Below are 27,279 nucleotides of genomic sequence, written 5' to 3'. Positions count from 1 at the left end.
ACCAGGGTTTCCTGACGCCTGCCCAGAGGTCTGGTTCCCCACAGGGTGACTTCCATCAGAACAGGGATCTTCTAAACAACTGCGTTTCTTGTGTCACAAAAATAAGGCATCTGGGGTACAAAACCAGGGGACAGGTTTCCACCAAAATCAGAAGGTGAGTTTGGAAGGCTCTCCAGTGGGGACACAGGAAACGCACTCAGGGGACCCCAGGGATCACTGCTGGTAGGTGGGTGGTCACTGCCAGGGTCTACCTCGGGGGTCCCAGGAGGGCTTCCTGTGCTCTAGGGCCTCAGAGTTAGATTTTTGGTGTCATTTCTAAGTAATCAGAGAGACGTGGTCAGGCTTGAAAATGCTTTTCAGTGTGCCACAAACCGTAATTATTTTTAATGAATCCTGCTATTAGCTTGGGAACAGTAACATTATCTTGTGCAGCTTTTGCATGTGTGTTAAGAATACTGATATGTGGGACTTCCCTGGTGGTGCAGTGGTTAAGGCTCCATGTTTCCACTGCGGGGGGCGCGGATTCAATCCCTGTTCTGGGAACTAAGATCCCCCATGCCACGCAGCACGGCCGAAAAAACAAAAGGCACTGATTTGTTCAATTTACGTGTTTCAAATATGCCCCCGTTTTTTAAAAAATAAATATTTTTAGATAAGACAAATAATTCTATTTATTTTGACTGTGCTGAGTCTTTGTTGTTGAGAGGCTTTTCTCCAGCTGGGGTGAGTGTGGGCTACTCTTCTTGGCAGAACGCAGGCTTCTCAGTGCCGTGGCTTCTCTTATTGTGGAGCACAGGCTCCAGGACAAGCGGGCTTCAGGAGCTGCGGTTCCCAGGCCCTAGAACACAGCAGACGCAGTAGTTGCGGTGCTCACGCTTAGTTGCTCCGGGGCCTGCGGGATCTACCTGGATCAGGGACTGAACCCATGTCATCTGTATTGGCAGGTGGATTCTTTACCAACGAGCCATCAGGGAAGCCCTATGCCCCAGTTTGGATAATTATGTTGAGGTACCAGCATGCCTTGGAGATACTGCGGGTTGAGTTCCAGACTACCTAATAAAGCGGGTATCGACATAAAGCAAGTCACACGATGGTTGTATGTTTCCTAGCGCACATGCCACATACTCCTAGTGTGCCACAGTCTATTAAGTATGCAATAACTGTGTCTACAAACCAGCGTACATCCTGTCAACTGAAAAAAATCCGCAACCTAAAAGTTGCAAATTACAGTTTTTAAAAGAAATTTTTGGCTGCGCTGCGTTTTTGTTGCTGCGCCCGCGGGCCTTCTCACTTGTGGTGAGTTTGGGCTACGCTCTAGCTGCAGTTTGGGGCTTCTCTCATTTCACAGCACAGGTTCTAGGGCCTGCAGGCTTCAGTAGCTGAGGTGCATGGGCTTAGTTGCTCTGGGTCATGTGGCATCTTCCCAGACCAGGGATCAAACCTGTGTCCCCTGCATTGGCAGGTGGCTTCTTAACCACTAGACCACCAGGGAAGCCTGAGAATTATGTTTTATTGGGTGAACATTCTGAGATAGCTTGGAGGGACAGCTCCAAAGAGGTAAGGGATGACCCAGGGGACAGAGGAGTCTTTGCAATAAAAACCAGGTAGTGGGATCATTCAAAGATTACTGTTAACTAAAGGAAACTAGACATGTCGAGTTAATGAATTTAGCACTTTTCTATGTATGGAAAGATGCCAGAGTCTAGGGTCACTGAAATAATTCCTCTGCTCGGCACCTGAGCCATCTGGGGCCTGCATCCTCTTCTCCCCCATCCCTGTTCCTTGGGGCACACCGCTGGGTGCGGCTGCAGTGGCTGATGGCTGCATGGCCACCGCATCCTTGTTCACTGATATGGCAGGGAACATTCTTTATCCAAATACTTAAAAAAATACCTTATTGCTAAAAAATGCTAACCATCATCTGAGCCTTCACTGAGCGGTAATCTTTTTGCAAATCTATCAATATCAGCTGGGAAAAAAATGCACAACCTAAAAGCTGAGAGGTATGTTTATTTGGGGACCTTCCTGAGGAATGTAGTCTGGGAAATAGACTTTCAGATAGCTCTGAGGAAACGTTCCAAAGAGGCAAAGGGAGAAGCTGGGATATACAGGATTTTTGCTGGGGGAAAAAAAAAAAAAAAACCCAAACAAATAAATGAAACTTAGAGTCAAACATCAAAAGATTTACTGCTAATCACAAAAACCAGACATCTTGAGTTAATGGTTTCAGTGTTTTCTCTGGATGGCAAGATGCAAGAATCTGGGCTCAGTGCAATTATTCCTTCGATAGGCATCTCAGCTATCTAGAGCCAGTATTGTTTTTCTGCATCCTGAATTCCCCTCAGGGTGCACAGCAAGGGGACTGCCACAGTGATTGATGGCTCCGATGGCCACAGCATTCGTCGTTTATCGAAATGGTGGGCAGTAATTTTTGTTCACAAAAACAAGATCTCAGATCACAATAAAAAATATAATAATAATAGTGTTTCCCCAAATTACCAAAATGTGACACAGACATGAAGTGAGCAAATGCTGTTGGAAAAATGCTACCAAGAGGCTTTGCTCCATACAGGGTTGCCACAAATTTGGGGGAAAAAAATGTGGTATTTTTGAGGAGCAATAAAACACGTTTTGCCTGTTATTTCTTCGTTTTTGAAAAGTGCTAGGTGCCTCAAAGAATGGAAAAGGCCCCAGGCCCTGGTAGACTTCTGGGAGGCTCTGTATTGCTATTAACAGAGTTCTTTGCTCTCATCTCCCCTGCACCCCCCTCCCCCTGCCCCAGCCCCTGGCTAATGGGATGAGTTGCTGCAGGGCCACCCTTACTATTAATAACACCAGGTGCTGGGGATCCAGAGAGCAATCAGTACAAGTGCACAGCTACCCTTTGTGTGGCCCTGACCTTGAGCCCAGCCCTTTCCCTGCTCCTTCCATGACTCTCCCCACCTCCAACAAACGAGTAGGGTAGGAACAGTCATCTCCATCTGGTTTAAAGGGGTAGGTAACGTATCCTAGGTCACACAGCCGGTGGAGGCAAATGCTGCAGACAGCTTTTTACCTCTAATGCTATACTCAAGATACCTGCATATGGGGGGGGGAGGGGGTGAGAGCCTATCCCAACCGCTGGACACATGGGTGTACAAGTCCCCTGCTTTCATTAAACTCTCTGGGCCCTTGGTCCTGCCTGTGGCCTTGGCCTTGAAGCACTGAGGCTAGGTGTAAGGTAGCATCGTGTCTCAGAAAGGCTCAGAGACCTCTGGAAGCTGCTGGGCCTGCTCGGCCTCAGGCTAACAGCGCATCCTGGGCTGGGGTCAAACCCAAGCACTTAGTGAAGAGCCCAGTTCCATGTCACACTGCTGGCAGGGGCTGTAATTCAATCTTGAGCAGTTAGGATTTCAGTCCAATGGCCTCTCTCCACCCACATTAATATTTTAAGGCTCAGAACTGAAACTAGGGTGACTGGGTTGAGTACAGCCTGGGAGGGGGTGGTAAGCAGAGCCCAACCAGGGCTCTCCTTCTGCAGTCCTCTAGGAAATCCCCACTGTGCCAAGTGCCTAGGACTTTCTGGGTCAAAGGTGCTTTTGGTGCAGAAGGATGGAGTTCCCCTATATTCAGGGGGAGGAGTCCTGGGTAGGTCCCTGGGTCCTGACCTTACTAGCTGCCTGCCTTGGAGAAACGGTTTTACCTCTGGGGTGAAGCTCAACCTTCTCACCTGAGAGACGAAGTGCTAATTATACTTAACATACTGTTGGCTTTGAACGTTCAAAGATGCTGGATACAAGTAAGGAGCTTGCCCACGGTCTGCCCAAAGACTCCCCGGCCAGGCCTCTCAGGCCAGACCACAGGAACCAGTCTCCAGGAAGGCCAGAGACTGGGCAGGGCCTCGCAGTCTCCCCCATGCCCTGCTCCCTGGTCCATCCTGAGGCCCATCACCCATGCCATGTGTGTGCTCTCAGACAGAATTTAGCATCAAGGAGCTTTCGGAAAATTTTTTCTGATGTCCTAGAAGAAAAGATTTTATGCTTGGGACACACTCCTCCCAGCACCAGCACCTGCCATAGCAAATTTCTCTCCAAGCCTTGTACACGTGTGCACAAACGATCACATTTTGGTGATCAGAATGTACACTGCATTCTCATCTTACACAGTATTGTCTTCCAAGGCTGGTTTGCTACAAGGGGTGTGCATTATTCATTACTCAATGCCAGCTGCTGGATAAGAAGCCACACCAAGCAGAGACTGCATATAACAGGAGGGTGGGGGTGTCTTGCTCGCTGCGCACATACTGTACATCCGCCTGTTCACCCTTCACAACAACTCTGTGCCCTGTGAATGATAACCCATTTTACAGCTGAGGAAACTGAGGCTCAACCCAAAGTCATAAAGTTAGCAAGTGCTGAGCAGCAAATATTTCCTTTTAAAAACTTTTTCTTTTTGGCTGTGCTGCATCTTTATTGTTGGGCTTTTCTCTAGTTGCAGCAAGTCAGGGCTACTCTTCTTTGCAGCGCACGGGCTTCTCATCATGGCAGCTTCTCTTGCTGCAGATCACAGGATCTAGGGCGTGCAGGCTTCAGGAGTTGTGGCACGTGGGCTCAATGGTTGCGGCTCCTAGAGCTAGGAGCAACTAGGACTCTAGAGCACAGGCTCAGTAGTTGTGGTGCGTGGGCTTGGTTGCTCCACAGCACGTAGGATCTTCCCAGACCAGGGATTGAACCTGTGTTTCCTGCATTGCCAGGTGGATTCTTCACCACTGAGCCACCAGGGAAGAACTTTTCAGCAAATATTTCTGGCACACTGAAGGCACTCAAGGGAAAAATGAACCCTTCCTACTAACTTCACTCCTGACTGATGCATCGATATCCTTTACAGCTCAGACTAGGAAGATAGAAAAACATTTAGGTTATTTCCAGCTTTCTTCAGCGAGAAATAACGTGGTGATGGCCAGTTTTGTACATGTATTAGGGGCTTTTTGCTGCTGATGACTTCTTATTTGAGGAGGAAGTCTTGGGGATGGGTGCTACCTCAAGGGTCATGGGCATATTTATCCTTCTGGATTTCTCCTTTGGGTAGTGATGTGTCTGATATTTTTCCTGAACACCCACTGTGTGTTGGATACATCATCACAGATGATTCAGGAAAGTTGCTCCTATTATTATACTCATTGCAGAGGTAAAAGCAGCCTGAGGCTTCTGACTGCCTAGGAGAGATGTCTTGTCAACCTTTCAAAGCCCAGCTCAAACACCCCCTAATGTAAAATTTAATATTTTAGCATTACCATGCCAAGCTACCTCAGTCTCTGCCCTGGAGGTTTTGCATGGAGTTGACAACTCCAGGGCTAAGAGTGGGCCCTGACTGGCCATTGAGAGCAAGTCCAGGACTATAGTTAGACTGTAGTGGGTGGGAAGTTTTGTATCCATACAGGCATGATGCTCTTCACATGAAGGAACCAGGACACCTGCCTTGCTCCTCATCTTCTTCACCGTGGGCCAAGGGTCCTTACCTGAGTCGTTCAGCCTCCACAGGACTCAGTCTCCACATCCATTAAATGGGAGCAGTAATGGACATAACTTTCCAACACCTTTATTGAGGCAATTTCTTATTCCTACAATGAACTGTGATCCCATAAGGAAGCTGTGGGTTCTAACAGCCCAAACCAGCAGACATTAGAGTTCCCTCAAAGGACAGAGGCCCAATCTTCACTTCCTGTATCCCTTCCTCCCTGCCACGTTTCAAGCATTCCTGTGAGATTACCAGGCTGCTGCCACCGGATAGTGGCATAAAGGCCTGTCACCTGGGCAGACCATAGACACAGCCTCACCTTCTCAGGGCTGGTATTTTTAGAAAAGTCCTTGGCCCTCTTATCTAAATGGCCTGACTGGAGACCTTGACTTCTCAGCTTTCCCAACATTCAGCTCCTCCTCTCCCTAAAGTGCTGGGCCGGCTCCCAGCTCCCTCCAGTTCAGTGTCCAGGCCCACCTCCACAGCTATCTTGACAAAAGCCCCCTTTCATCATAATCCTTTGTTCAATGAGCCCTCCCCCCCAACCCCCCTCTTGGAGCAAGTGCAGCCAAGCACACACTGCTAAGAAGAGATGTTTTCTTCCCGAAGACTGTGAAATCCCTACACAGAAGCCATTTCCTGTATGCCAGGCGCTGAATTTCCTAAGCAACCAGGGAAAACTCTTGTCCCAGCTCACGCCGGGTAAAAAGAGGATCCGTAATTTTTAAATGTATCCGTGGATTTATCTCTGGGCTTTCTATTTTATTCCATTGATCAATATTTCTGTCTTTGTGCCAGTACCATACTGTCTTGATAACTGTGGCTTTGTAGTAGAGCCTGAAGTCAGGTAGGTTGATTCCTCCAGTTCCATTCTTCTTTCTCAAGATCGCTTTGGCTATTCGAGGTTTTTTGTATTTCCATACAAATTGTGAAATTATTTGTTCTAGCTCTGTGAAGAATACTGTTGGTAGCTTGATAGGGATTGCGTTGAATCTATAAATTGCTTTGGGTAGTATACTCATTTTCACTATATTGATTCTTCCAATCCATGAACATGGTATATTTCTCCATCTATTAGTGTCCTCTTTGATTTCTTTCACCAGTGTTTTATAGTTTTCTATATATAGGTCTTTAGTTTCTTTAGGTAGATATATTCCTAAGTATTTTATTCTTTCCGTTGCAATGGTGAATGGAATTGTTTCCTTAATTTCTCTTTCTGTTTTCTCATTATTAGTGTATAGGAGTGCAAGGGATTTCTGTGTGTTGATTTTATATCCTGCAACTTTACTGTAGTCATTGATTATTTCTAGTAATTTTCTGGTGGACTCTTTAGGGTTTTCTATGTAGAGGATCATGTCATCTGCAAATAGTGAGAGTTTTACTTCTTCTTTTCCAATTTGGATTCCTTTGATTTCTTTTTCTGCTCTGATTGCTGTGGCCAAAACTTCCAAAACTATGTTGAATAGTAATGGTGAAAGTGGGCACCCTTGTCTTGTTCCTGACTTTAGAGGAAATGCTTTCAATTTTTCACCATTGAGGATAATGTTTGCAGTGGGTTTGTCATATATAGCTTTTATTATGTTGAGGTATGTTCCTTCTATTCCTGCTTTCTGGAGAGTTTTTATCATAAATGGATGTTGAATTTTGTCAAAGGCTTTCTCTGCATCTATTGAGATAATCATATGGTTTTTATTTTTCAATTTGTTAATGTGGTGTATTACATTGATTGATTTGCGGATATTGAAGAATCCTTGCATCATCGCAGCACTGTTTATAATAGCCAAGACATGGAAGCAACCTAGATGTCCATCAGCAGATGAATGGATAAGAAAGCTGTGGTACATATACACAATGGAGTATTACTCAGCCATTAAAAAGAATACATTTGAATCAGTTCTAATGAGGTGGATGAAACTGGAGCCTATTATACAGAGTGAAGTAAGCCAGAAGGAAAAACATAAATACAGTATTCTAACGCATATATATGGAATTTAGAAAGATGGTAACAATAACCCTGTGTACGAGACAGCAAAAGAGACACTGATGTATAGAACAGTCTTATGGACTCTGTGGGAGAGGGAGAGGGTGGGAAGATTTGGGAGAATGACATTGTAACATGTAAAATATCATGTAAGAAACGAGTTGCCAGTCCAGGTTCGATCCACGATACTGGATGCTTGGGGCTAGTGCACTGGGACGACCCAGAGGGATGGTATGGGGAGGGAGGAGGGAGGAGGGTTCAGGATGGGGAACACATGTATACCTGTGGTGGATTCATTTTGATATTTGTCAAAACTAATACAATTATGTAAAGTTTAAAAATAAAATAAAATTTAAAAAAAAAAAAAAAAAAAAAAAAAAAAAAAAAAAGTGTTGTAGGATAGGACTTGTCTTAAATAAAGTTGAAGTAATAATTTGGGATTTCCATGCATTTGCAAAAAAAAAAAAAAAAAAAAAAAAAAAATAAATGTATCCGTACTCTACTTTTGGAAAGGACTGGGGCGCCGGGGTGAGAGAGGAGAGAGGGACACGGGGCAGTAACATGGGGTAAATGGGGGGGGGCCTGCCCCCCCACCTCCGCGGGCAAAGGTGCGTTAGTCACAGTCACGGGGCTGCCTCCTGTGCGGGGGCGGGCGGGGCGGCCTCCACAAAGACAGGAGCCCCCGCGACACTCACCTTTGGCCAGTGTTCGGGGAGGTCGCGGGGACGCCGCCCCGCCCGCCCCGCGCCCGTAGGCCCAGGCATCCTCAGCACCACGGACAGGGAAACTGAGGCTGCAGAGGGTTGGGCCGTCGGCGCGGCCTTGAACCTGTCTTCCCCCTTTGGGGCCTCGGCTTCTGACCCGGGGACAATAATTTCTCACGCTCCAGCTTGGACGGGGCGTGGCCACGCCTCGCGGAGAGCGCAGCCGGCGCCGGGAAACGTTCTAAAAACACACGTACGGAGCTGCAGAAGGAGGTGCCTCGCTCCAAGGTCGTGGGGAAAGAGAAGTCGGCCCCCGGGCACCCGTTTCCTGCCTGCCCGCCCCCTGCCAGGCTCCAGCCTCTGCTGTCCTGCAGGTTTCGAGGGAGATCCAAGCAAAGTTTCAGCCCCCAAAGAAGAGGTCTGGCTCTCCCGAAGTTCAAGGGCCGCCCGGCCCCCGACCGCTCTCGGGGAGCTCCCAGCAGGCTTACTAGCTTTCTCCATCCTCGTGACCCCAGGAGCCCGCTCGACGCTCCGCCCCCTTGAGGCACCGCCCCTTCGAGGCACCGCCTCCCTCTCCCGCAGCACCCGAGACTGGCAAGGAGGCGGGGCGGGGCCGGTGTGCTCCCGCAGCCAATGGAAAGGCGGCGTGGAGAGGGCGGAGGCGGTTGTGATGCGCCGGGGCCGGCGGGCGGCGGCCAATCAGCGGCGAGCTCGAGGGCGGGCTGTGACGCGGCCGGCGCTCCTCGTGCGGCGGCGGTATAGGAGCGAGCGCCACGGCGAGCGGGACCAGCCGAGTGCTGCTGCCGCCGCCGCCGCCGCCCGCCGCTCGCTACCTCCGCGCCGCCGCCCCGCACCCGTCCGCCGCGCCCCCAGTCGCCCGCGCCCCGGGCCTGCCCGTCAGCGAGGGGGCAAGCGGCCTCGGTGCCCGGCCTCCGTGAGGGGGGCGTCCGGACGGACCCTGAGCCTCGCCTTCACGCGCTGCGGCCGACCGCGCCTCCTCGGCCGCCTGCCCGGCATGAAGACCAAGTTCTGCAACGGGGGCGAGGCGGAGCCCTCGCCGCTCGGGCTGCTGCTGAGCTGCGGCAGCGGCAGCGCGGCCCCGGCGCCCGGCGTGGGGCAGCAGCGCGACGGCGCCAGTGACCGCGAGCCCAAGCAGCTGGGCGGGCGGCAGCCGCCGCTCGCACTGCCCCCGCCGCCGCCGCCGCCGCTGCCCCTACCCCCGCCGCCCCCGCCGCCGCCGCCGGCGGACGACCAGCCCGAGCTCCGGACGCGGCGCAGGGCCTATCTGTGGTGCAAGGAGTTCCTGCCCGGCGCCTGGCGGGGCCTTCGCGAGGACCAGTTCCACATCAGTGTCATCAGGTCGGTGGCAGAGGGGGCGGGCGGTCAGGTGACGCCGGCCGGGGGCGGGGCCCGATGAAGGGGGCGAGAGCCCGACCCGGGGGCCTGCGGCCGGCTAGGGGCCAGATCCAGAAAAACGGACCCCGCGGCCCCTCAAGGCCACCCCCCCACCCTCCGCCTGAAGGCAGGCTGTTGAAAACATACCGGTGTCGTGGGAAAACAGGTCTCTTCTAAGGAGAGCAATATTGTTCAGTCACAAAGTACACTTTGTACAGAAGCTTAAAATGCGTCTGAAAGAACTGAAAGTGTTGATCGCTCAGTCATGTCCGACCCTTTGTGACTCCATGGGCCATAGCCCACCAGGCTCCTCAGTCCATGGGGATTCTCCAGGCAAGGATACTGGAGTGGGTTGCCATGCCCTCCTCCAGGGGATCTTCCCAACCCAGGGATTGAACCTGGGTCTCCTGCATTGTCAGGCGGATTCTTTACCCACTGAGCCACCCGGGCAGCCGGAAATATGTCTAGCAAGTCCCTTTGGGTTTAGGGACTTGAATGAAGGAGGGATATTGTGGCCCGCTTAAAAAAAATCACCTGGTGACTTTTGCTTTTAGTTTCTCTAGTCCAAGATTAGATCTCTTTCCTGTTGAAAGAGACATTTGTATGCGGTGAAGTGGTGGCTTCTGTTCATTCCTCACTAACTTTGCAGACATGTAGGTGGGTGACAAGCCAAAATTAGGATGTGTGGCTCTAAAAATAACTATTAAAGGTAAAAAGATTTTGCCCCCTTTGTTAAGCTTAGAAAACTTAATCATAAGTTTAAATTACAAGAAGTGTGTGTGTGTGTCTGTGTGTGTACGTATGTATTCAGGCTTAACCAGAAAACATGAATTTGGTTTTTGTCAATACTGTGCCTTTGAGATGACCACTTACCATTTAGTAGGCTTCCTACTGTTGAGACATTTAAAAATGTGTGGTCTTTTACTGCTAATTTTCTTTTAACTGTTTGACCAGGTTGAGTGCAGTGTCTAGAAACTGGCTGGCTGGCACCAATAATCCTGAAATCCAGTTTTCGTCATTTGATTCCTTTTCTGTGCCCAGTGTTTTACCAGAGCCGCAAATGCAGCAGAATTAACTGACCTTCACTTTATTTTTGTGCCAGTGGCCTTTCTTACAGATACGCTTAGGAGCAGTGAGAGTCGAAGAGAAAGGAAAGCCCAAGAATTGCCTAATTAAATGTTCTGTTTTTTTGTTTTTTCTCCCCAAATGAAACTTTCTTCCAAGCTATCACATTTAGTTAGGCCTGAAAATTCTCTGTGAGAGGCTTGTCCCTTGTGATGCTCAGATCATCCAGCTGTAAAATGGAAGGTGTAAGGGGCAGCGGCTTGCCTGAGGTCAGTGGCTCTGAGCTGACCTTAGAGCGAGCTGCCCAGCCTCTTGAACCCACTGCCTACTCCAGTGCTCTCTCCTGTTGCCTCTGAAAACATGTGGACACCTTGGATCCAGCTGTAGGTGTTTTTGTGGCCCCTTTCTGGGGAGTGTCACTCATTAGCAAAACCTTTTGTGTTTTGCGCAAATCTGACAATCTTAAAAGCTTAGAGGATGTCGATGAAAAAACTAATCAGTCTTCAATCTAAGAAAGAAATGGGAAGTTTTATTCGATCCAGGCTGAGCCTCATAACCCAGTGACAGCCTCTGAAAACTCTGAGAACTGTTGGGGGTGTGGGGAGCTGTGTGTACGTGGCCGAGAGCGACCTTGCTGACAAGTACATGTCTCAGCAGAAGGTTGCTGCTAATCAGGAGGAACAGACATCTGTGTTAATGATCTCAGTGTGGGAAGGTGCAGGAATCCAGCTTTGTGAGATATTTCTCCTGGAAACAATCTGAGGGCCAATTTGGTCATTTTTCCTAGAGCAAGAAGTACCTCATCCTAATCTTTGCCCTGAATTCCTTTGGGGATGAATGTGAGTCAGTGATCGCAGTGGCTAATGATTTGATGCTTATAGAACTGGACGGTGGGCAAGATTCTCTACAGTCCTTTCCCTTTCAGTCTTAATTTGACCAAGGTTTAGGAGGCATTTGGTGAGCAATTCCATGGTGCTAGCCATGCTCACTCCCAGGTCAGGGGAGGATTTCCTTGATAGGCCCCTTGATGTGCTGTTAGGGGACTAGGCCCTGTGAACAGCAACCAAAAGCCTCTGGACCACGTATCTTAGTAGTCTGTTATGCTCCAAGAAACAGTTCCCTGTTGTTGCTTCTTCCCACATGTAGAGCTATACTACTATAGTCATTGGTTTTACAGAGCTATATACTTAGTCAATCATTTCAAGTTATCTAGTGGCCATTAATTTTATTGGAGGCTTAGTCACACGTTTGGTAACGTAGGAAACAGTAATCTTATAAAATAGGCAGAATGCAAGTAATGTAGCTAGTGACATTAACAAGGTCACGAGTGACTAAACTAAGAACTCGCATTAGGTGTAGCCCCGTCTCTTCTGGGCCAATTGCTGTTCTGAAGGGAAATGATGTATTGGCATTGTCAACGTGACATATGTGTGTATGAGATGCTTGAAGGGAAATGATATATCGGCACTAAAGTTCACTGAAAGTGTCTGCACATGCAAGGTGAGTGACTCCTGAGAGGACTGAGAGAGAGGAAGGATTGAGAGAGGAGTTTTGTGGCTGGCTCCAGAAGAAGGAAAATTGATCTTAATGGTTGCGTGGGTATTTCTGCCACTGGGGAGGGCTGGTTAACAACGTAACACTCCAAGGGGGAGGGAGGAGGCCAAAATGGGCAGAGAAGAGTTTTATGTTTAAATTTTTCTTGTCTTGCCTTAAAATACAAATTTTTATTTCATCAAGAATGTTTTGTTTCTTTTCTCCAGGAATCGATAATCTTGAAAGACACAGCTTTCCTATTGGCTTGGTGGACCTTTTAGAATAATGTTGTATGGTATGGTGTCAGTCCTGTTTTCTGGAAGAATGTAGTTATGGAATGAGTTGAATGAGGAGAAAGAGGTGTTTTAGAGTATAGAAAGTGGGTGATGCCTAGTTAAAAAAAAAAAAGATAGACAAAAGAGACAGTTCAGAGTGGGGAGAGGGATACACCTGGCTGAAATTCAGTGGCCCTCCACAGCCAGTTCCCTTATGGGTTCTGGCGACCACGTCTTCCTGGCCCACATCTCCAGCCCCGGCTTTCTGCTGGGTGCTGGTCCGCCTTCGGTTTATGCGAGCTCGCTCAGCTTAGTCCAGCCAGTCCGTCCCACGTTTAACCCTTCTGCTCCTCCCCACCCTGGAATATGCTTCTCCTGCTTTTTTTTTTTTCTTTTTCTTTGAACTATTAATATTAACAGCAGCCGGCTGGTGCCCCAGGGTTATTTCTCAGATTTCTCATTCTCTCTGGAAGCCTTTGTCACCACGCAATAGCAGCTAAACCCTGGTGACCTGCTTCTGCGCCCACACCTCCCGTCTGCTCCTGCTCTGCTGTCCTGGCTTAGACCCTGTAACAGGAGTCGCTTGTGCTGTGGGTTGCCTCAGCCCCGGCTCGATACACCATTGCCAGGGATTTCTCAAATATCCCGACTCCTTTGTTTGAAAGTTTACGGTGGCTTCTGTAGCTGGAGAATAAAATCCAAACTTGTTTGCATGTGTTACACTTGGGCCCCAGCCTTACTTTTTCAGAGTGGTTCTTTTTTTGTTATTGTTTTATAAATCTCTCCTTTCCCCTAACCAGCAACAACTAACTGAGCTAGTTACACTTGAGCTTGTGTTTCTTGAATGAGCTTTGTTTTCCGTCTCCAGGCCTTTCTTCGCTCCTACACTCTACTTGGCAGCCTGGTGTCTGCTTTTAAAATACCTCCTTCAAGGCCTAAGTTAGAGAGCCAGAAGAATTAATTTCTTCCTCGCTTAGGTTTCTTCTATAGCACTTTCTGCATAGACACCTTTGTGTCACAGCACTTACCGTATTGTGTGTTTATTCGTTCAACTGCGTTAGATTGAATTTTTAGAGGGAGGTCATGTTCATCTTTACATCTTCAGCAATAGAAAAGCGCTTGACTTTAGCCCCTGGATTTTAGCTTAAATTGGCTTCTTTTCTGTCCTTCTAATGTGATTACAGGGGTCTTTGTCATCAGACTGCTGGTTGCCCAAGTCCCTCCAGCTAAGAGTGGTATAGGGAAGGATAAAAATTATCGGAACATGAAAATTGTCTGTAATGAGTTGACGACTTGGGAGTTTTCTCCATGCCCGGACATCATAGCTGAACATCAGCTTGTACCTCTGCCCATGAAATCAGTGTTATTGTCACACTCAGTGCTGGTTGGTAAAGCGGTCACAGTTGTGAAATATAATTGTTAATCTTGCAAAAGATGCACAATGTCTTTTAAGTTTGAGGAAAGAAATGTTTGAGGACTGAAAGTTTCACACATGTCCCTCCACAGCCCACTAGTTAAGAAACGATGGGGTAGATGATATCACGAGCGCCTCAAAATTGAATCGTTTGAGTATCAAGACAGAGAGGCCCTTGAAAAAGACTGGCAAAATCCTCAGCTGTATTTGCAAAATTCTACAGCAGGAGTTAAAGAAAGAGTGAGTTGTGCTTTGTGGTGCCATCATAAATGTTTTTGGAAAAATTAAGCCAAAATTCCCTACTTGGTTTCCTTTTTATGTCATAGTTCCATTTATAACCTACGTTATGTTACATGTAAAAACATAAATGGTTCTGTTTCATTTTTCAAGATAAAGTTTCATTTGCACTTTGTTTTTACTACACACTGAAAATTTGGTCTCTTAATTGGCTTTACTTCTTTCCAAAAAACAAAAAAAAGAATCAACTTTAGAGCCGTTTTAGATTGACAGCCGAATCGGGCAGAAAGTACCCAGTTGGCTTTTTACCTCCCCGTCCCCCGCAGCCCCCGTGGCTGTCGGTCACTCTCCTCCCGCAGCGCGCCCGTGCACCTGCGCTGGCGTGGCGTTACCACGCTCCACAGTTGGCACTAGGGTCCACTCTTGGCGGAGTACATTCTGTAGGTTTGGCCAGACGCGTGATGGCGTATTGTATCCACCGCTGTAGGATCCTACAGAAGAGCCTGCTGCTGCTGCTAAGTCGCTTCAGTCGTGTCCGACTCTGTGTGACCCCATGGACGGCAGCCCATCAGGCTCCCCCGTCCCTGGGATTCTCCAGGCAAGACCACTGGAGTGGGTTGCCATTTCCTTCTCCAGTGCATGAAAGTGAAAACAGTGAAGTCGCTCAGTCGTGTCCGACTCTTGGCAACCCCACGGACTGCAGCCCACCAGGCTCCTCTATCCATGGGATTTTCCAGGCAAGAGTACTGGAGTGGGGTGCCATTGCCTTCGCCAACAGAAGAGCCTCATGACCCCCAAAGTCCTGTGTCCTCTGTCTGTTTATCCCACCCTCCCCTCAACCCCTCATCTTTTCAGTGTCTCCATAGGTTTGCCTTTTCTAGAACATCGTATGGTTGGAACCATGCAGTATTGCCTTCTCGGATTGCCTTCTTTCACTTGATAAACATTTACATTTACTCCATATCTTTTCATGGCTTGATAGTCTTAGCGCTGAATCATTGCCCATGGTCTGGGTGTACCACAGTTTTATCCATTGGCCTACTGAAGGATATTTTTGATTGCTTCCAAGTTTTGACAGTTATGAATACAGCTCTTAGGAACATCCTTGTACAGGTTTTTGTGTGGACATAACTTTTCAGTTTATTTGGGTAAATAGCAAGCACAGTTGCTGGATTATATGGTAAGAGTATGTTTATGTAAGAAACTGCCAAAGTGGCTGTACCGCTTCTCATTCCCATCAGCAGTGAGTGAGGGGCATGTGGGGCAGTGAATTGCTCCACAGCCTCATCAGCATTTGATGTCAGTGTTCTGGGTTTGAGCCATTGAGAAGGTGTGTGATGGGATCTGGTTTTAATTTGTGGTTCTCTGGTGACAAGTGATGTGAAGCAGCTTTTCATATGCTTACTGGCCATTGGTGTATCTCCTTTGGTTAGCCCAGTTTCAGTCAGGTTGTTTGTTTTCTTCTTGTTGAATTTTGAGAGTTCTTTGAATATTTTAGATAATAGTCCTTTATCAGAGGACTTCCCTGGTGGCACTAGTGGTAAAGAATCCGCCTGCCAGTGCAGGAGACACAAGGGATGTGGGTTCAATCCCTGAGTTGGGAAGATCCCCTGGAGGAGGGAATGGCAACCCACTCCAGTATTCTTGCCTGGGAAATCCATGGACAGAGGAGCCTGGCGGGCCACAGTCCGTGGGGTCGTAAAGAGTCGGACACGACTGAATGACTGAGTACCACCTTTATCAGATTTGTCGTTTGCAGATATTTTCTTGCAGTTTGTGGCTGTGTCTTCACATTCTCTGGATAGTGCCTTTTGCAGAGCAGAATTGTTTAATCTGAATGAAGTCCAGCTTATGAGTTATTTCTTTTATGGATCCTGTCTTTGGAGTTGTATCTAAAACCTCATCACCATACCCAAGGTCTTCTAGATTTTCTTCAGTGTGATTTTCTAGTTTTATAGTTTTGCATTTTCCGTTTAGGTCAGTCAGTTTTTTTGAGGTTCTTTTTTTTTTTTTTTTCCCTCACTGCACACCTTGCAGGATCTCAGATCCCCAACCAGAGATTGAACCCAGGCCCATGACAGTGAAAGTGTCAAATCCTAACCACTAGACCACCAGGGAACTCTATTTTGAGTTCATTTTTGTGACGATATAAGGTCTGTATCTACAGTTCATTTTTCTTTTGGCTGGGCTGCAAGGTTTGGGGGATCTTACTTCCCCAGCCAGGCATCGAACCCATGCCCCCTGCAATAAAAGCAGAGTCCTAACCACTGGATCGCCAGGGAATTCCCTAGGTTTCGTTTTTTTTGCTTGTGGATGTCCAGTTGTTCCAGCGCCGCTTTTGAAAGGACTGTCCTTTCTCTACAGTTTTGTCTTTGCGCTCTGTCGAGATCAGTTGACCACGTGGGTCTGTTCCGAGGCTCTGCATGCTGTTCCATCGGTCTGTATGTCTTTTTTGCCAGTATCACAGTCTCTTGATTACTGTAGCTTTGTAGTAAGTCTTGGAATCTGATAGGATTAGTCCTCAGACTTTGTTCTTTTTCAATATCGAGTTGACTATTGTAGGTCTTTTCCTTCTCCATATAGCTTTAGAATCAGTTTACTAACATCCACAATATAACTTAATGGGATTTTTATTGGGATCACTTGAATATATAGACCCAGTAGGGAAGAACGGACATCTTGACAGTATTGAGTCTTACTCTTCACATGGGTCATGTCTCCATGTATTTAGTTCTTCTTTGATGTCTTTCTTTAGAATTTTTTAGTTTTCCTCATATAGATCTTGTACATATTTTATTAGGTTTATACCTCAGTATTTAATTTTGGGGAGTGCTAATGTAAAGAAATAGAGGAAAACAACAGAATGGGAAAGACTAGAGGTCTCTTTAAGAAAATTAGAGATACCAAGGGAACATTTCATGCAAAGATGGACTCGATAAAGGACAGAAATGGTATGGACCTAACAGAAGCAGAAGATATTAAGAAGAGGTGGCAGGAATACACAGAAGAACTGTACAAAAAAGATCTTCACGACCAAGAAAATCACGATGGTGTGATCACTGACCTAGAGCCAGACATCCTGGAATGTGAAGTCAAGTGGGCCTTAGAAAGCATCACTACGAACAAAGCTAGTGGAGGTGATGGAATTCCAGTTGAGCTATTTCAAATCCTGAAAGATGATGCTGTGAAAATGCTGCACTCAATATGCCAGCCAATTTGGAAAACTCAGCAGTGGCCACAGGACTGGAAAAGGTCAGTTTTCATTCCAATCCCAAAGAAAGCCAATGCCAAAGAATGCTCAAACTACTGCACAGTTGCACTCATCTCACACGCTAGTAAAATAATGCTCAAAATTCTCCAAGCCAGGCTTCAGCAATACGTGAACCGTGAACTTCCAGATGTTCAAGCTGGTTTTAGAAAAGGCGAGGAACCAGAGATCAAATTGCCAACATCCTCTGGATCATGGAAAAAGCAAGAGAGTTCCAGAAAAGCATCTATTTCTGCTTTATTGACTATGCCAAAGCCTTTGACTGTGTGGAGCACAATAAACTGTGGAAAATTCTGAAAGAAATGGGAATACCAGACCACCTGACCTGCCTCTTGAGAAACCTATATGCAGGTCAGGAAGCAACAGTTAGAACTGGACATGGAACAACAGACTGGTTCCAAATAGGAAAAGGAGTACATCAAGGCTGTATATTGTCACCCTGCTTATTTAACTTATATGCAGAGTACATCATGAGAAATGCTGGGCTGGAAGAAGCACAAACTGGAATCAAGATTGCCAGGAGAAATATCAATAACCTCAGATATGCAGATGACACCACCCTTATGGCAGAAAGTGAAGAGGAACTAAAAAGCCTCTTGGTGAAAGTGGAGAGTGAAAAAGTTGGCTTAAAGCTCAACATTCAGAAAACGAAGATCATGGCATCTGGTCCCATCACTTCATGGGAAATAGATGGGGAAACAGTGCAAACAGTGTCAGACTTTATTTTTAGGGGCTCCAAAATCACTGCAGATGGTGAATGCAGCCATGAAATTAAAAGATGCTTACTCCTTGGAAGAAAAGTTATGACCAACCTAGATAGCATATTGAAAAGCAGAGACATTACTTTGCCAACAAAGGTCTGTCTAGTCAAGGCTATGGTTTTTCCAGTGGTCATGTATGGATATGAGAGTTGAACTGTGAAGAAAGCTGAGTGCCGAAGAGTTGATGCTTTTGAACTGTGGTGTTGGAGAAGACTCTTGAGAGTCCCCTGGTCTGCAGGGAGATCCAACCAGTCCATCCTGAAGGAGATCAGCCCTGGGATTTCTTTGGAAGGAATGATGCTAAAGCTGAAACTCCAGTACTTTGGCCACTTAATGCGAAGAGTTGACTCATTGGAAAAGACTGATGCTAGGAGGGATTGGGGGCAGGAGGAGAAGGGGATGACAGAGGATGAGATGGCTGGATGGCATCACTGACTCGATGGACGTAAGTCTGAGTGAACTCCGGGAGTTGGTGATGGACAGGGAGGCCTGGCGTGTTGCGATTCATGGGGTCGCAAAGAGTCGGACACGACTGAGTGACTGAACTGAGCTGAATGTAAATAATATGTTTTAAATTTCAGTTTCTACTTGTTCATTACTCATATATAGGAAGGAGACTGACTTTTGTGTATTAACCTTGTCTCATATAACCTTGTTGTAATCGCTTAGTTGTTTTTTTTTTTTTTTTTCTGCCTAGTCTCTGGCTTGCTCAGCTCTGACCCTGATGCCCATGCTCTCCTTTCCAGTTTTCTTCTCCAGTGGAGCCCTGGCCATCAGCCTAGACTGGCCACCGCCCCCCGATCTCAGCATCCTCTGCCCACTGGCAGGGAGTCTTGTACTGCCCTAGGACAGCATTGTCTTCAGCTTTCCATCAGCCTATTGTGCATCTGTAGCCGGACTGCCATCTCCCTGTACATCAACACTCAGTTGTCTCACTGCGCCTAGCCCTTATGGCACCCACTCCAGTACTCTTGTCTGGAGAATCCCATGGACGGAGGAGCCTGGTGGGCTGCGGTCCATGGGGTCGCTGAGGGTCGGACACAACTGAGCGACTTCACTTTCACTTTTCACTTTCATGCAGTGGAGAAGGAAATGGCAGCCCACTCCAGTGTTCTTGCCTGGAGAATCCCAGGACGAGGGAGCCTGGTGGGCTGCCATCTATGGGGTCGCACAGAGTTGGACACGACCGAAGCAACTTAGCAGCAGCAGCAGCTGTGTCACAGCAGTCCAGGGGCTGGTGATGAAACAATAATATGTAAGGCCTGGGAGGTCTGGGTGGGCTGGAAGGGATGTGGGTTCTTTGTGGAGAAAGTGAGAGTGAATTCAAGTGAATCCATCCTTGAATTCACTCTGAAAGGTGGAAGGACCTTGCAGGTGGGAAGAGAGGGCAGAAGCAGGTTGTGTCCCAAGGATGCTCGGGTTGGTGGCTTGAAATGGGTATCTTCAAAATACTTTCTGAGGGACACCGAGTCATGTCTGGACACCTTTTGATTGTCATGGTTTCGTGGTGGTGGTGTTGGTGACCCTGGCACCTGATGGTGATCCTGGTAGAGGGCAGGGACACTGCTGAACGCCCTGCAATGCACAGCGCAGCCCTCTCCTCTCGTGCCCCCAATAGCGATGGGGCTGAGGATTGTGCAGCCTCGAGTAGAGGACTGAAGACGGAGCTTTCTCCACCTGGCACACCCTTAATAAATGAACTTTTGGCACTTCCACTGTAGGGGACACGGGTTCTGTCCCTGGTCAGTGAACCAAGATCCCGCATGCCATGCAGTGTGGCAAAAAAAAAAAAAAAATTTTTTTTTGCTTTGCAGTTGGTGGTGATGGTAACCAACCGACGTCATTCGGCCCTAGACATCGTTACACTGTTCTCCCGAGCAACGTGACGTCATCCCGCACTAGAAACCGTTACACTGTTCTCCCAAGCAACGTGCGGTCATCCCGCACTGGATACCGTTACACTGTTCTCCCCAGCGATGTGACGTCATCCCGCACTAGACACCGTCACGCTGTTCTCCCGAGCAACGTGACGTCATCCCGCGCTAGACAGCGTCACGCTGTTCTCCCGAGCAACGTGACGTCATCCCGCGCTAGACAGCGTCACGCTGTTCTCCCGAGCAACGTGACTTCATCCCGCACTAGACACCGTTACACTGTTCTCCCGAGCAACATGCTGAAGGCCCCGCAGCCATCTGCAGAGCCAGTGGCCCACCTGGGACCAAGACTCTGCCTTAATTGTGCCCGCAGACTCGGTGCCGAGAAGGCTGGGCGCTCAGATGCCTGCTCCCGATGACGGCACAGCTGTGCTGTCACTGAGCTGAAGTGGTTTTTCCCCCTGAGCTGTGGTTGGTTCACGTTGAATTTTAGATGGTTATAAGAAATTTTTCAAAAATGCACTCTTTTCCCCCTTGTTTGTGTTCTAAATTCAGGTATTTAGGAATTTAGATATTTAGATGTTCAGAAACTTAGATATTATCTAAATATGTTTCCATATTATCCTGTCTTCCATCTTCCCTGCTTACAGCCCTATGGACTTAAGGATACTTTTTTCTGCTTAGGTATTGGTTATGATGTTAACTTTTTTCTAGTCATCTTGACTTTTATTTATTTTATTCTTTATAATTTTATTTCATTTTTTTCTTTTGGCCACACCGTGCAGCATGTGGGATCTTAGTTCCCCAACCAGGGATCGAACTTGTGCCCTCTGCAGTGGAAGCATGGAGTCTTAACTATTGGACCATGAGTGAGGGCCTCTTGACTTTGAGATGGTGCTCTTGCAGCTCCTGGGTGCAGGCTATGAGCCTTAGGGAGGCCAAGTCCTGTGCGTGTTGGGTTTTGCACCAGGTTACTTGTGGACAGTTTGCAGAGGTTTCAGTCACTTTTTGGTTTTCAACAGAGTGCAGTCGGTTGGATGCAGGCCAGAAACTAACCACTGCAGTTTAGCAGATGAAAGCCTTTGTATTAAAGGCTTCCCTGGAGCAGGCAGTATCTTGGGTATCTCATTATTTAAGCTGACTCTTTTTACAAGTGTTTAAAAATATATAGATGTTTTTGATGGATGAATGGATGAGCAGAGTGTGGCGTATGCATACAATCAGATATTATCCAGCTTTGATAAAAAGGAGATGCTGAAATGTTACAGCATGGTGAACCTGGAGGACGTTATGTTAAGTGAAATAAACCAGTCCCCAAAAGACAAATATTGCCTGACACCGCTGCTGTGAGTTCCCGAGAGGAGTCAAGTTCATGGGGACACAGTATCCTGGTGGGTGCCAGGGACTGGGGGGTGGGGACTGGGGAGTTCGTGTTTAAAGGGGGTCAGCTTTATGAGATGAAGAGCTCTGGAGGTGGAAGGTGGTGATTCACAGCAGTTGAATGTACCTAATGGACAGTCACAAGTGCTTCCGATGGCAAACTGTGTTATGGGTATTCTACCTCAAACTTACAAATTGGTAAGGAATACCCTCTGGATGTTTGACATTAGGAATGGCGTATTGCTGACCTTGGGCACTGCAGCAAAGTGTAGTATCCCCACAGCGTGGGTTTTCCCCAGGTAGAATGCTGTAGAATCAAACAAGTAACCTCATTAAGACTTGGTTAAGTCTACAGATTAAGGACACAAGCCATTTGTAAAGCTACTTGAACACGTGTTGCTAGAACAAAAGCTGTTCCACAGTGAACCTCAGCCTAATGAGGTGATTTTACTCCAAAACTTTCAGAGATTGTTTCTCTGGGACAGAGTCTACATGCTGGATGCAGGCTCTCCCCCGCGTTCTCTTTATCACTGTAGTTAACAGTACCAGCCACTTCCTGTCGCCAGTGAGTACTCGCCCCTCCGGGCACGACATTCTCAGGTGCCCAGCGCCTGCCCGGCATAGACCAGCTTCCTGCCGCCACGTCAGCGTGACTCACACAGCACAGCGCGTATGAGTCACATCTGCTGGGCTGTTCAGCCTTAACGGGCTTAGCGTGGACTCAAACTTGACCTCCTTTCTACACGTGGGGGATATTTTCAATCTATGAGAACTTCCCAAAGCAACCAAAGTTGACTGACAGTCTTAACAGCCAATACCTGATGGTATGAAAAACACCCCCCAAAAATTTCAGTGTGTGTGTGTGTGTTTTAGTTTTTATTGGACTATAGTTGTTTTACAATGTTCTGTTAGTTTCTGCTGTACAGCAAAGTGAATCGGCTATAGTGAAAGTGAAGTTGCTCAGTCGTGTGCGACTCTTTGCGACCCCATGGACTGTAGTCTACCAGGTTCCACCATCCATGGGAGTTTCCAGGCAAGAATACTGGAGTGGGTTGCCATTTCCTTCTCTATTCAGTGTTTTTTCACAAGGTGGGTGAAGAGTCGGGAAGGATTTGTGAAGCAGCTGTGCAAGCAAGATGCCATCTTGCCCTGCAGCTTCCTGGCTGGAGAGGGAGTGAGGAGGGCAGGGCTGGGTCAGGCGTCCACCTCGAGAACTGAGCCTTAGAGGGCCCGGGGGGCTGGGGGGCTGGTATTTCCCGTTGCTGGGGCTGCAGCCGCCTTCCTTTGCTTCCCGGTGTTCCAGTAGGTGTTCAGTCAGGCTTCCTGGCTCTCCGTGTTGGAGTGGGGAGCGCTTCTGCCACCTCTGGCCGCCCGGTAAAGTGCCGCGGTGCCGTAGGTGGTGCGCTGATAAAGCCAGCAGTGTTTTTTCCTCATTTGCCATATGGCGGGAAGTGCTCATCTTCTTCTCCCTCCTTGAAAATCTCCACTGCTGTTAAATCTGGAAATTAATTGTATGTCATCCCAAATGTGACAGTAACCTGTTTGAAATGTAGTGACCTAAGGAGGCGACAGGACGAGGCGGTTGGGTGACGTCACCGACTCAGTGGACATGAGTGTGAGCAAACGCCGGGAGTTAGTGAAGGTCAGGGAAGCCTGACTGCTGCAGTCCGTGGGGCCGCAAAGAGTCGGACATGACTGAGCGCCTGAACAACAGCAACAACAACAATTAGCAAATTAGGGGGGCGTGATTACTTTTGTGTCTTACCAGGTTTGGGGGCTTTGCCCTGCGTGTAGGTAACATGTAAATTCCCCCGAGCCCTGTCATTGCGTAACATAGTCGACTGCCGTTGGAAAGGGTTATGCTGTAGGCCCTGGAACAGCGGGGCTAAAGTAGAAAAAGATGAGTCAGAGAAAAATCAAGTTGGCTGAATCTAGAACTGGCTTTCAAGTTGAAGGTTAGAAAAAAGTGACCAAGAAGCAGATTTATCATTATTATAGAGTGCCATCAGTGAAAAATACTTTGGTTTTTTTAAGGACTCTGCCATGAAATTCAGGGCTGAAAACGAGGCCTGGGTCTAAAAATCCTGAAACGTACCCAGGGTCTTATCTGTTATGTGACTAGAGGAAGGAAATCAGCAGGAAAGGTTCAGTTAACTGGAGCCAAAGTTACTAAACATTTCCCTTAATTTTCTAAAGAAAATGTGTGAAAATAAGGAAAAGCAAGACTAAGAATTCAGAACATTTCCTGGCCTGCCTTGGGAGCTGTTCGCGTCTGAGCTCCTCTGTGTGTGCTACCTCCTAGGGTCTTCAGTGATATTTCATGTTCGCGATAAGGGCCGCAGACCAGTGAGGGGCTCGAAACGCGAACAGGCACCTCGTATTTGCCACCCTAGATTTAAGGCAGGAATGGAGGGAAGGCATGAAGAGTTTTTAGATTTTACACGAGAATATTTCACTTGTTAACCTCTGATTATCTTGTGGTTAGCATGGTACTTCATACGACTTGGTGATTAACCAGGAAATTCAGTTGAGTGGGATAGCTCCCTTCTTTTTGTTTGTGCAGTGATTAGAGAAGACAGTTGGAAAAAGAAAATAAAGATTATTTTTGTTCATTATATTAAAAAAAAACTTTGTGAGTAGGTAATCGGTGTACTGGTTAAAATTCAGAAATTTTTATGGAAGGGTGTCTTTCCCCCCTCTGGCCCCAGCACCTCTCCCTAGAAGCAAGCATTGTCCTTCCTTCGTTATCTGTTCTTCTGAGAGACGTCAGGCAATATAGCATGTGTGGGTATACCTGTTTCTCCAGCAAACCTGAGAGCTGCAGTGTGCCCGGGGCTGGGACTGCCTGGCTCCCCCTCCTACTTTAATGTTGATACTCACAGTACGTCACGTTTTTGCACTAAAAGCAGCACTGTATCTTAGAGATTGTTTTGTGTTGGTATTTACTGAGTTGTCTTATTCTCTTGAATAGCCATATAGTATTATATTTTAATTGAAATATCATTTTGATGTTTTTCAGGACAGTTAAAGACTAGAGCTTCTGCTTTCTTAAGTTAATCATGGTAATAAAAGATTCCATTTGTTAAGTGCCTACTTGTTCCAGGTACTATGGCAGTTGTGCTTATCTCAGTTAACCTGGGCATCAGGCCTCCAGGAGAAGTATTACTCTTTTTTTCTTTCTTGGCCAAGCTGCGTGGCAGGCAGGATCCTCCTTCTTGGACCAGGGATCAAACCTGTGCCCCCTGCAGTGGAAACACAGAGCCCAAACCACTGGACTGCCAGAAAAGTCCCTCGAGGAGGTATTCTTTACCCCAGGGGCCCAGAGAGGTTAAGGAACTTGCCAGAAATTAAAGTGTTAACAGGTGGTGATTCCTTGCCAGTTGTAACACAGTATGATGGTTATTTCAGCTGTTCCCTCAGGCATGCACTTCAATTTTGGTGGAGATTACATACACCTGTCTCTATTTTTTGCCCACTTTTTGTGTGACAGGCACTTCTCTACAACAGTACCTACTGCTTGTGAAATATGTACAAAAGTATGCTGAGAATGTGATGTCTGGCAAGAACTTCAAATGAACTTGAGTGTGCTGAAGAGTCCTGTCTTTTAGGTGAGAAATCCAGTCAAGGGGCAGGTCTACCCTCAGGCCCAGTCAGTGCTCCCATGGGTTAGAAACCTCTGGCCAGGCCTGCTGTCACAGTCCAGGGACATGTCACGTTCGGAGGGATGCGTCACGTGGAGGAGGCGGGGGTGTCTGACCTTGCCAGGGACCCTGTTTTACCAATGAGAACTGCAGACAGACCGGGTTTGTGAGTCGCTTTTGTCTGTTTGTGGATTGTGGATAAGGATGCTAAGGGTTCTGTTGGGTGCACATACGATGGTGGATAATTAATACCAGAAGCGATGGTGGTGGCGTTTGATTGTTTTCCCCCGCACATAGGCTGTTGGAAATGTCATTTCTTCCGAGCCTTCCTCTCTCAGTTTTCCTGCACTGCATTTGTCCTGGCAGCGCAGGGGTGGAATTCAGGACGCTGCATCAAAGAGTACTGTAGAAGTACTGCCCCCAGGGCAGAGGTGGTCACAGCTGCTAAAGCATACTTTTAAAACTTTGAGAAGTCCAGAGATACGAACACATGGAAGTGTGCCAGTCAGCAGGAGGAAGGCAAAGGGCAGAGGAGGCAGGTGTTGGCAAACCTTCCCTCCCTGGGCTTGATTCTGAAATGTTTTCTCCTGACAGGTTTTACCATGGCCTGGATATCTGGCTTGTGAAAGGTGACTGGGGACTGGGTTGTGGCAGAGAAGGCTCTGTGTGAGGGGCTCCCTGCCAGGCCTCAAACTGGGCAGGGGTGGGGAGGGAAAGCCCTTGAAAAGATACGTGGGGAGGAAAGCAAGAAGGTATGGCAGGACTGCAGGAAAGGACCTCTGGTGGTACTGGTGGGGGACAGGTGCCACCTCCAGACAGATTTGTAGGTAGGTGTGGGAAGCTGGAAACCGAGCGTAACCTCAGAGGTTTCCCGAAACTTGGTAACTTTTCTCATTCCAAAGCCCTTCGTAGCACTTATGGGCTTGATTTCTCCTAAGCTCTGGCAGTTTCATTCAAAGTGTTCAGTACTTGGGAGCAGATTTTAATCAAATAGTGATTGCCCTGGATCCTACACAGGGAGCTTAATATTAAAGAGGGTGGTCATTCATAGATTCAGATAAATCAGTGAATGGTTTATCTTAACAAACTGCTGAAGGCAAGTTATCACTGATTTAGAAAAGGAAAATATAACAGCTTTATTGAGATATGTAATTCACATAGTAAGAAATTCATCCTCTTAAATGGTACAGTTCAGTGCTTTTTAGTATTTTTACAGTTAGCCAGCATTCACTGCGATTTTTCCAGGACATTTTCATCATCTCAAAATGAGACCCTATACTGTGTTAGCAATCTCCTCCCATCCTCCCCTCTCCCTAGCTTGACAACCACTGACTGATTTTTATCGATTTGCCTCTTCTGACATTTCATATAGATGGAATCGTACAGTATGTATGGCCTCCTGTGACCAGTTTCTTTCACTTAGTATGATGTTTTCTAGGTTTATCCTTGTAGCATGTATTGGTACTCCATTCCTTTTTATGGCTGAGTAATATTCCGTTACATGATATACCACAGTTGGTTTATTCATTCAGTAACGGATGGGCATTAGGGTTCTTTCTCTTTTGGGGGCTGTTACAAAATTCTGTGTACAGTGTTGGTGAGAACATATGTTTTCATTTCTCCTAGGTATATGTGTAGGAGTGGGATTGCTGGATCATTGAGTAACTCAGAGTTTAACTTTTTGAAGATGTTCCCAGCTGGCACTAGTGGTAAAGAACTCCCCTGCCAATGCAGTAGACGGAAGACATACAAGTTCAATCCCTGGGTCGGGAAAATCCCCTGGAAGTGGGCTCAGCAGCCCACTCCAGTATTCTTGCTTGGGAAATCCTTGGACAGAGGAGCCTGGCAGGCTACAGTCCATAGGGTCACAAAGAGTCGGACGCAACTGAAGTGACCTAGCACTCACAGCAGCGCGCACTGGTTTTTGCGGCCTGTGTCAGAGGACCCCCGTGGACCCCTGCACACACCCCTGTTGAGATCGAGAGGCCATTGCTGTGACCATTGTGGTCCTGCACCAGGATCTTTTTCTCACCTTACTGCCGCGATCTTGGGTTTATGCGTATGCTAAGTTTCCGGCTGACTTTTGAGAAGAGTTGGTTATAGCATATGCTGGCGGTTGTGTTTTAGATGCCATGCAGTTTTATGCAAAATAAGTTCTCTTTATTAAAAATTACATTTGTAAAGTAGTAAAGAATAAAGTAGCTTTATAAAATCTGAACATTTTGCCAAATTGGCCTCGGGTTCCTTTCCTTTGT

The 27,279-nt window shown here is 47.4% G+C and overlaps 2 protein-coding genes across 6 annotated transcripts in view; one reads left to right on the top strand and one right to left on the bottom strand.

Annotated features, from left to right (window-relative positions):
• Window positions 1-314: 314 nt before the first annotated feature.
• LOC132344222 (serine/arginine repetitive matrix protein 3) lies at window positions 315-9,198 on the bottom strand. Its single transcript, XM_059883155.1, has 3 exons — window positions 9,192-9,198; window positions 8,670-9,139; window positions 315-838 (listed from the first exon to the last, which is right to left on the bottom strand). The coding sequence occupies exons 1-3, from the start codon at window positions 9,196-9,198 to the stop codon at window positions 668-670; spliced, it is 648 nt and encodes a 215-aa protein (XP_059739138.1). The 3' UTR covers window positions 315-667.
• CHKA (choline kinase alpha) overlaps window positions 8,942-27,279 on the top strand; it is a 59,822-nt gene continuing 41,484 nt past the window's right edge. For 4 of the 5 annotated variants that reach the window (XM_024987539.2, XM_024987540.2, XM_024987537.2 and 1 more), the window contains exon 1: window positions 8,942-9,540. In XM_024987539.2, the coding sequence (XP_024843307.1) occupies window positions 9,197-9,540 (344 nt within the window). In that variant the 5' untranslated portion in view covers window positions 8,942-9,196. Of the gene's footprint in view, window positions 9,541-22,259; window positions 22,473-27,279 lie in introns of those variants that run through there. The other variant, XM_059883121.1, reaches the window with a different exon arrangement.

The sequence above is a fragment of the Bos taurus genome, chromosome 29 (assembly GCF_002263795.3).
Source record: "Bos taurus isolate L1 Dominette 01449 registration number 42190680 breed Hereford chromosome 29, ARS-UCD2.0, whole genome shotgun sequence".
Classification (NCBI taxonomy): Eukaryota; Metazoa; Chordata; class Mammalia; order Artiodactyla; family Bovidae; genus Bos; species Bos taurus.
This window is presented reverse-complemented; position numbering and strand designations above follow the sequence as displayed.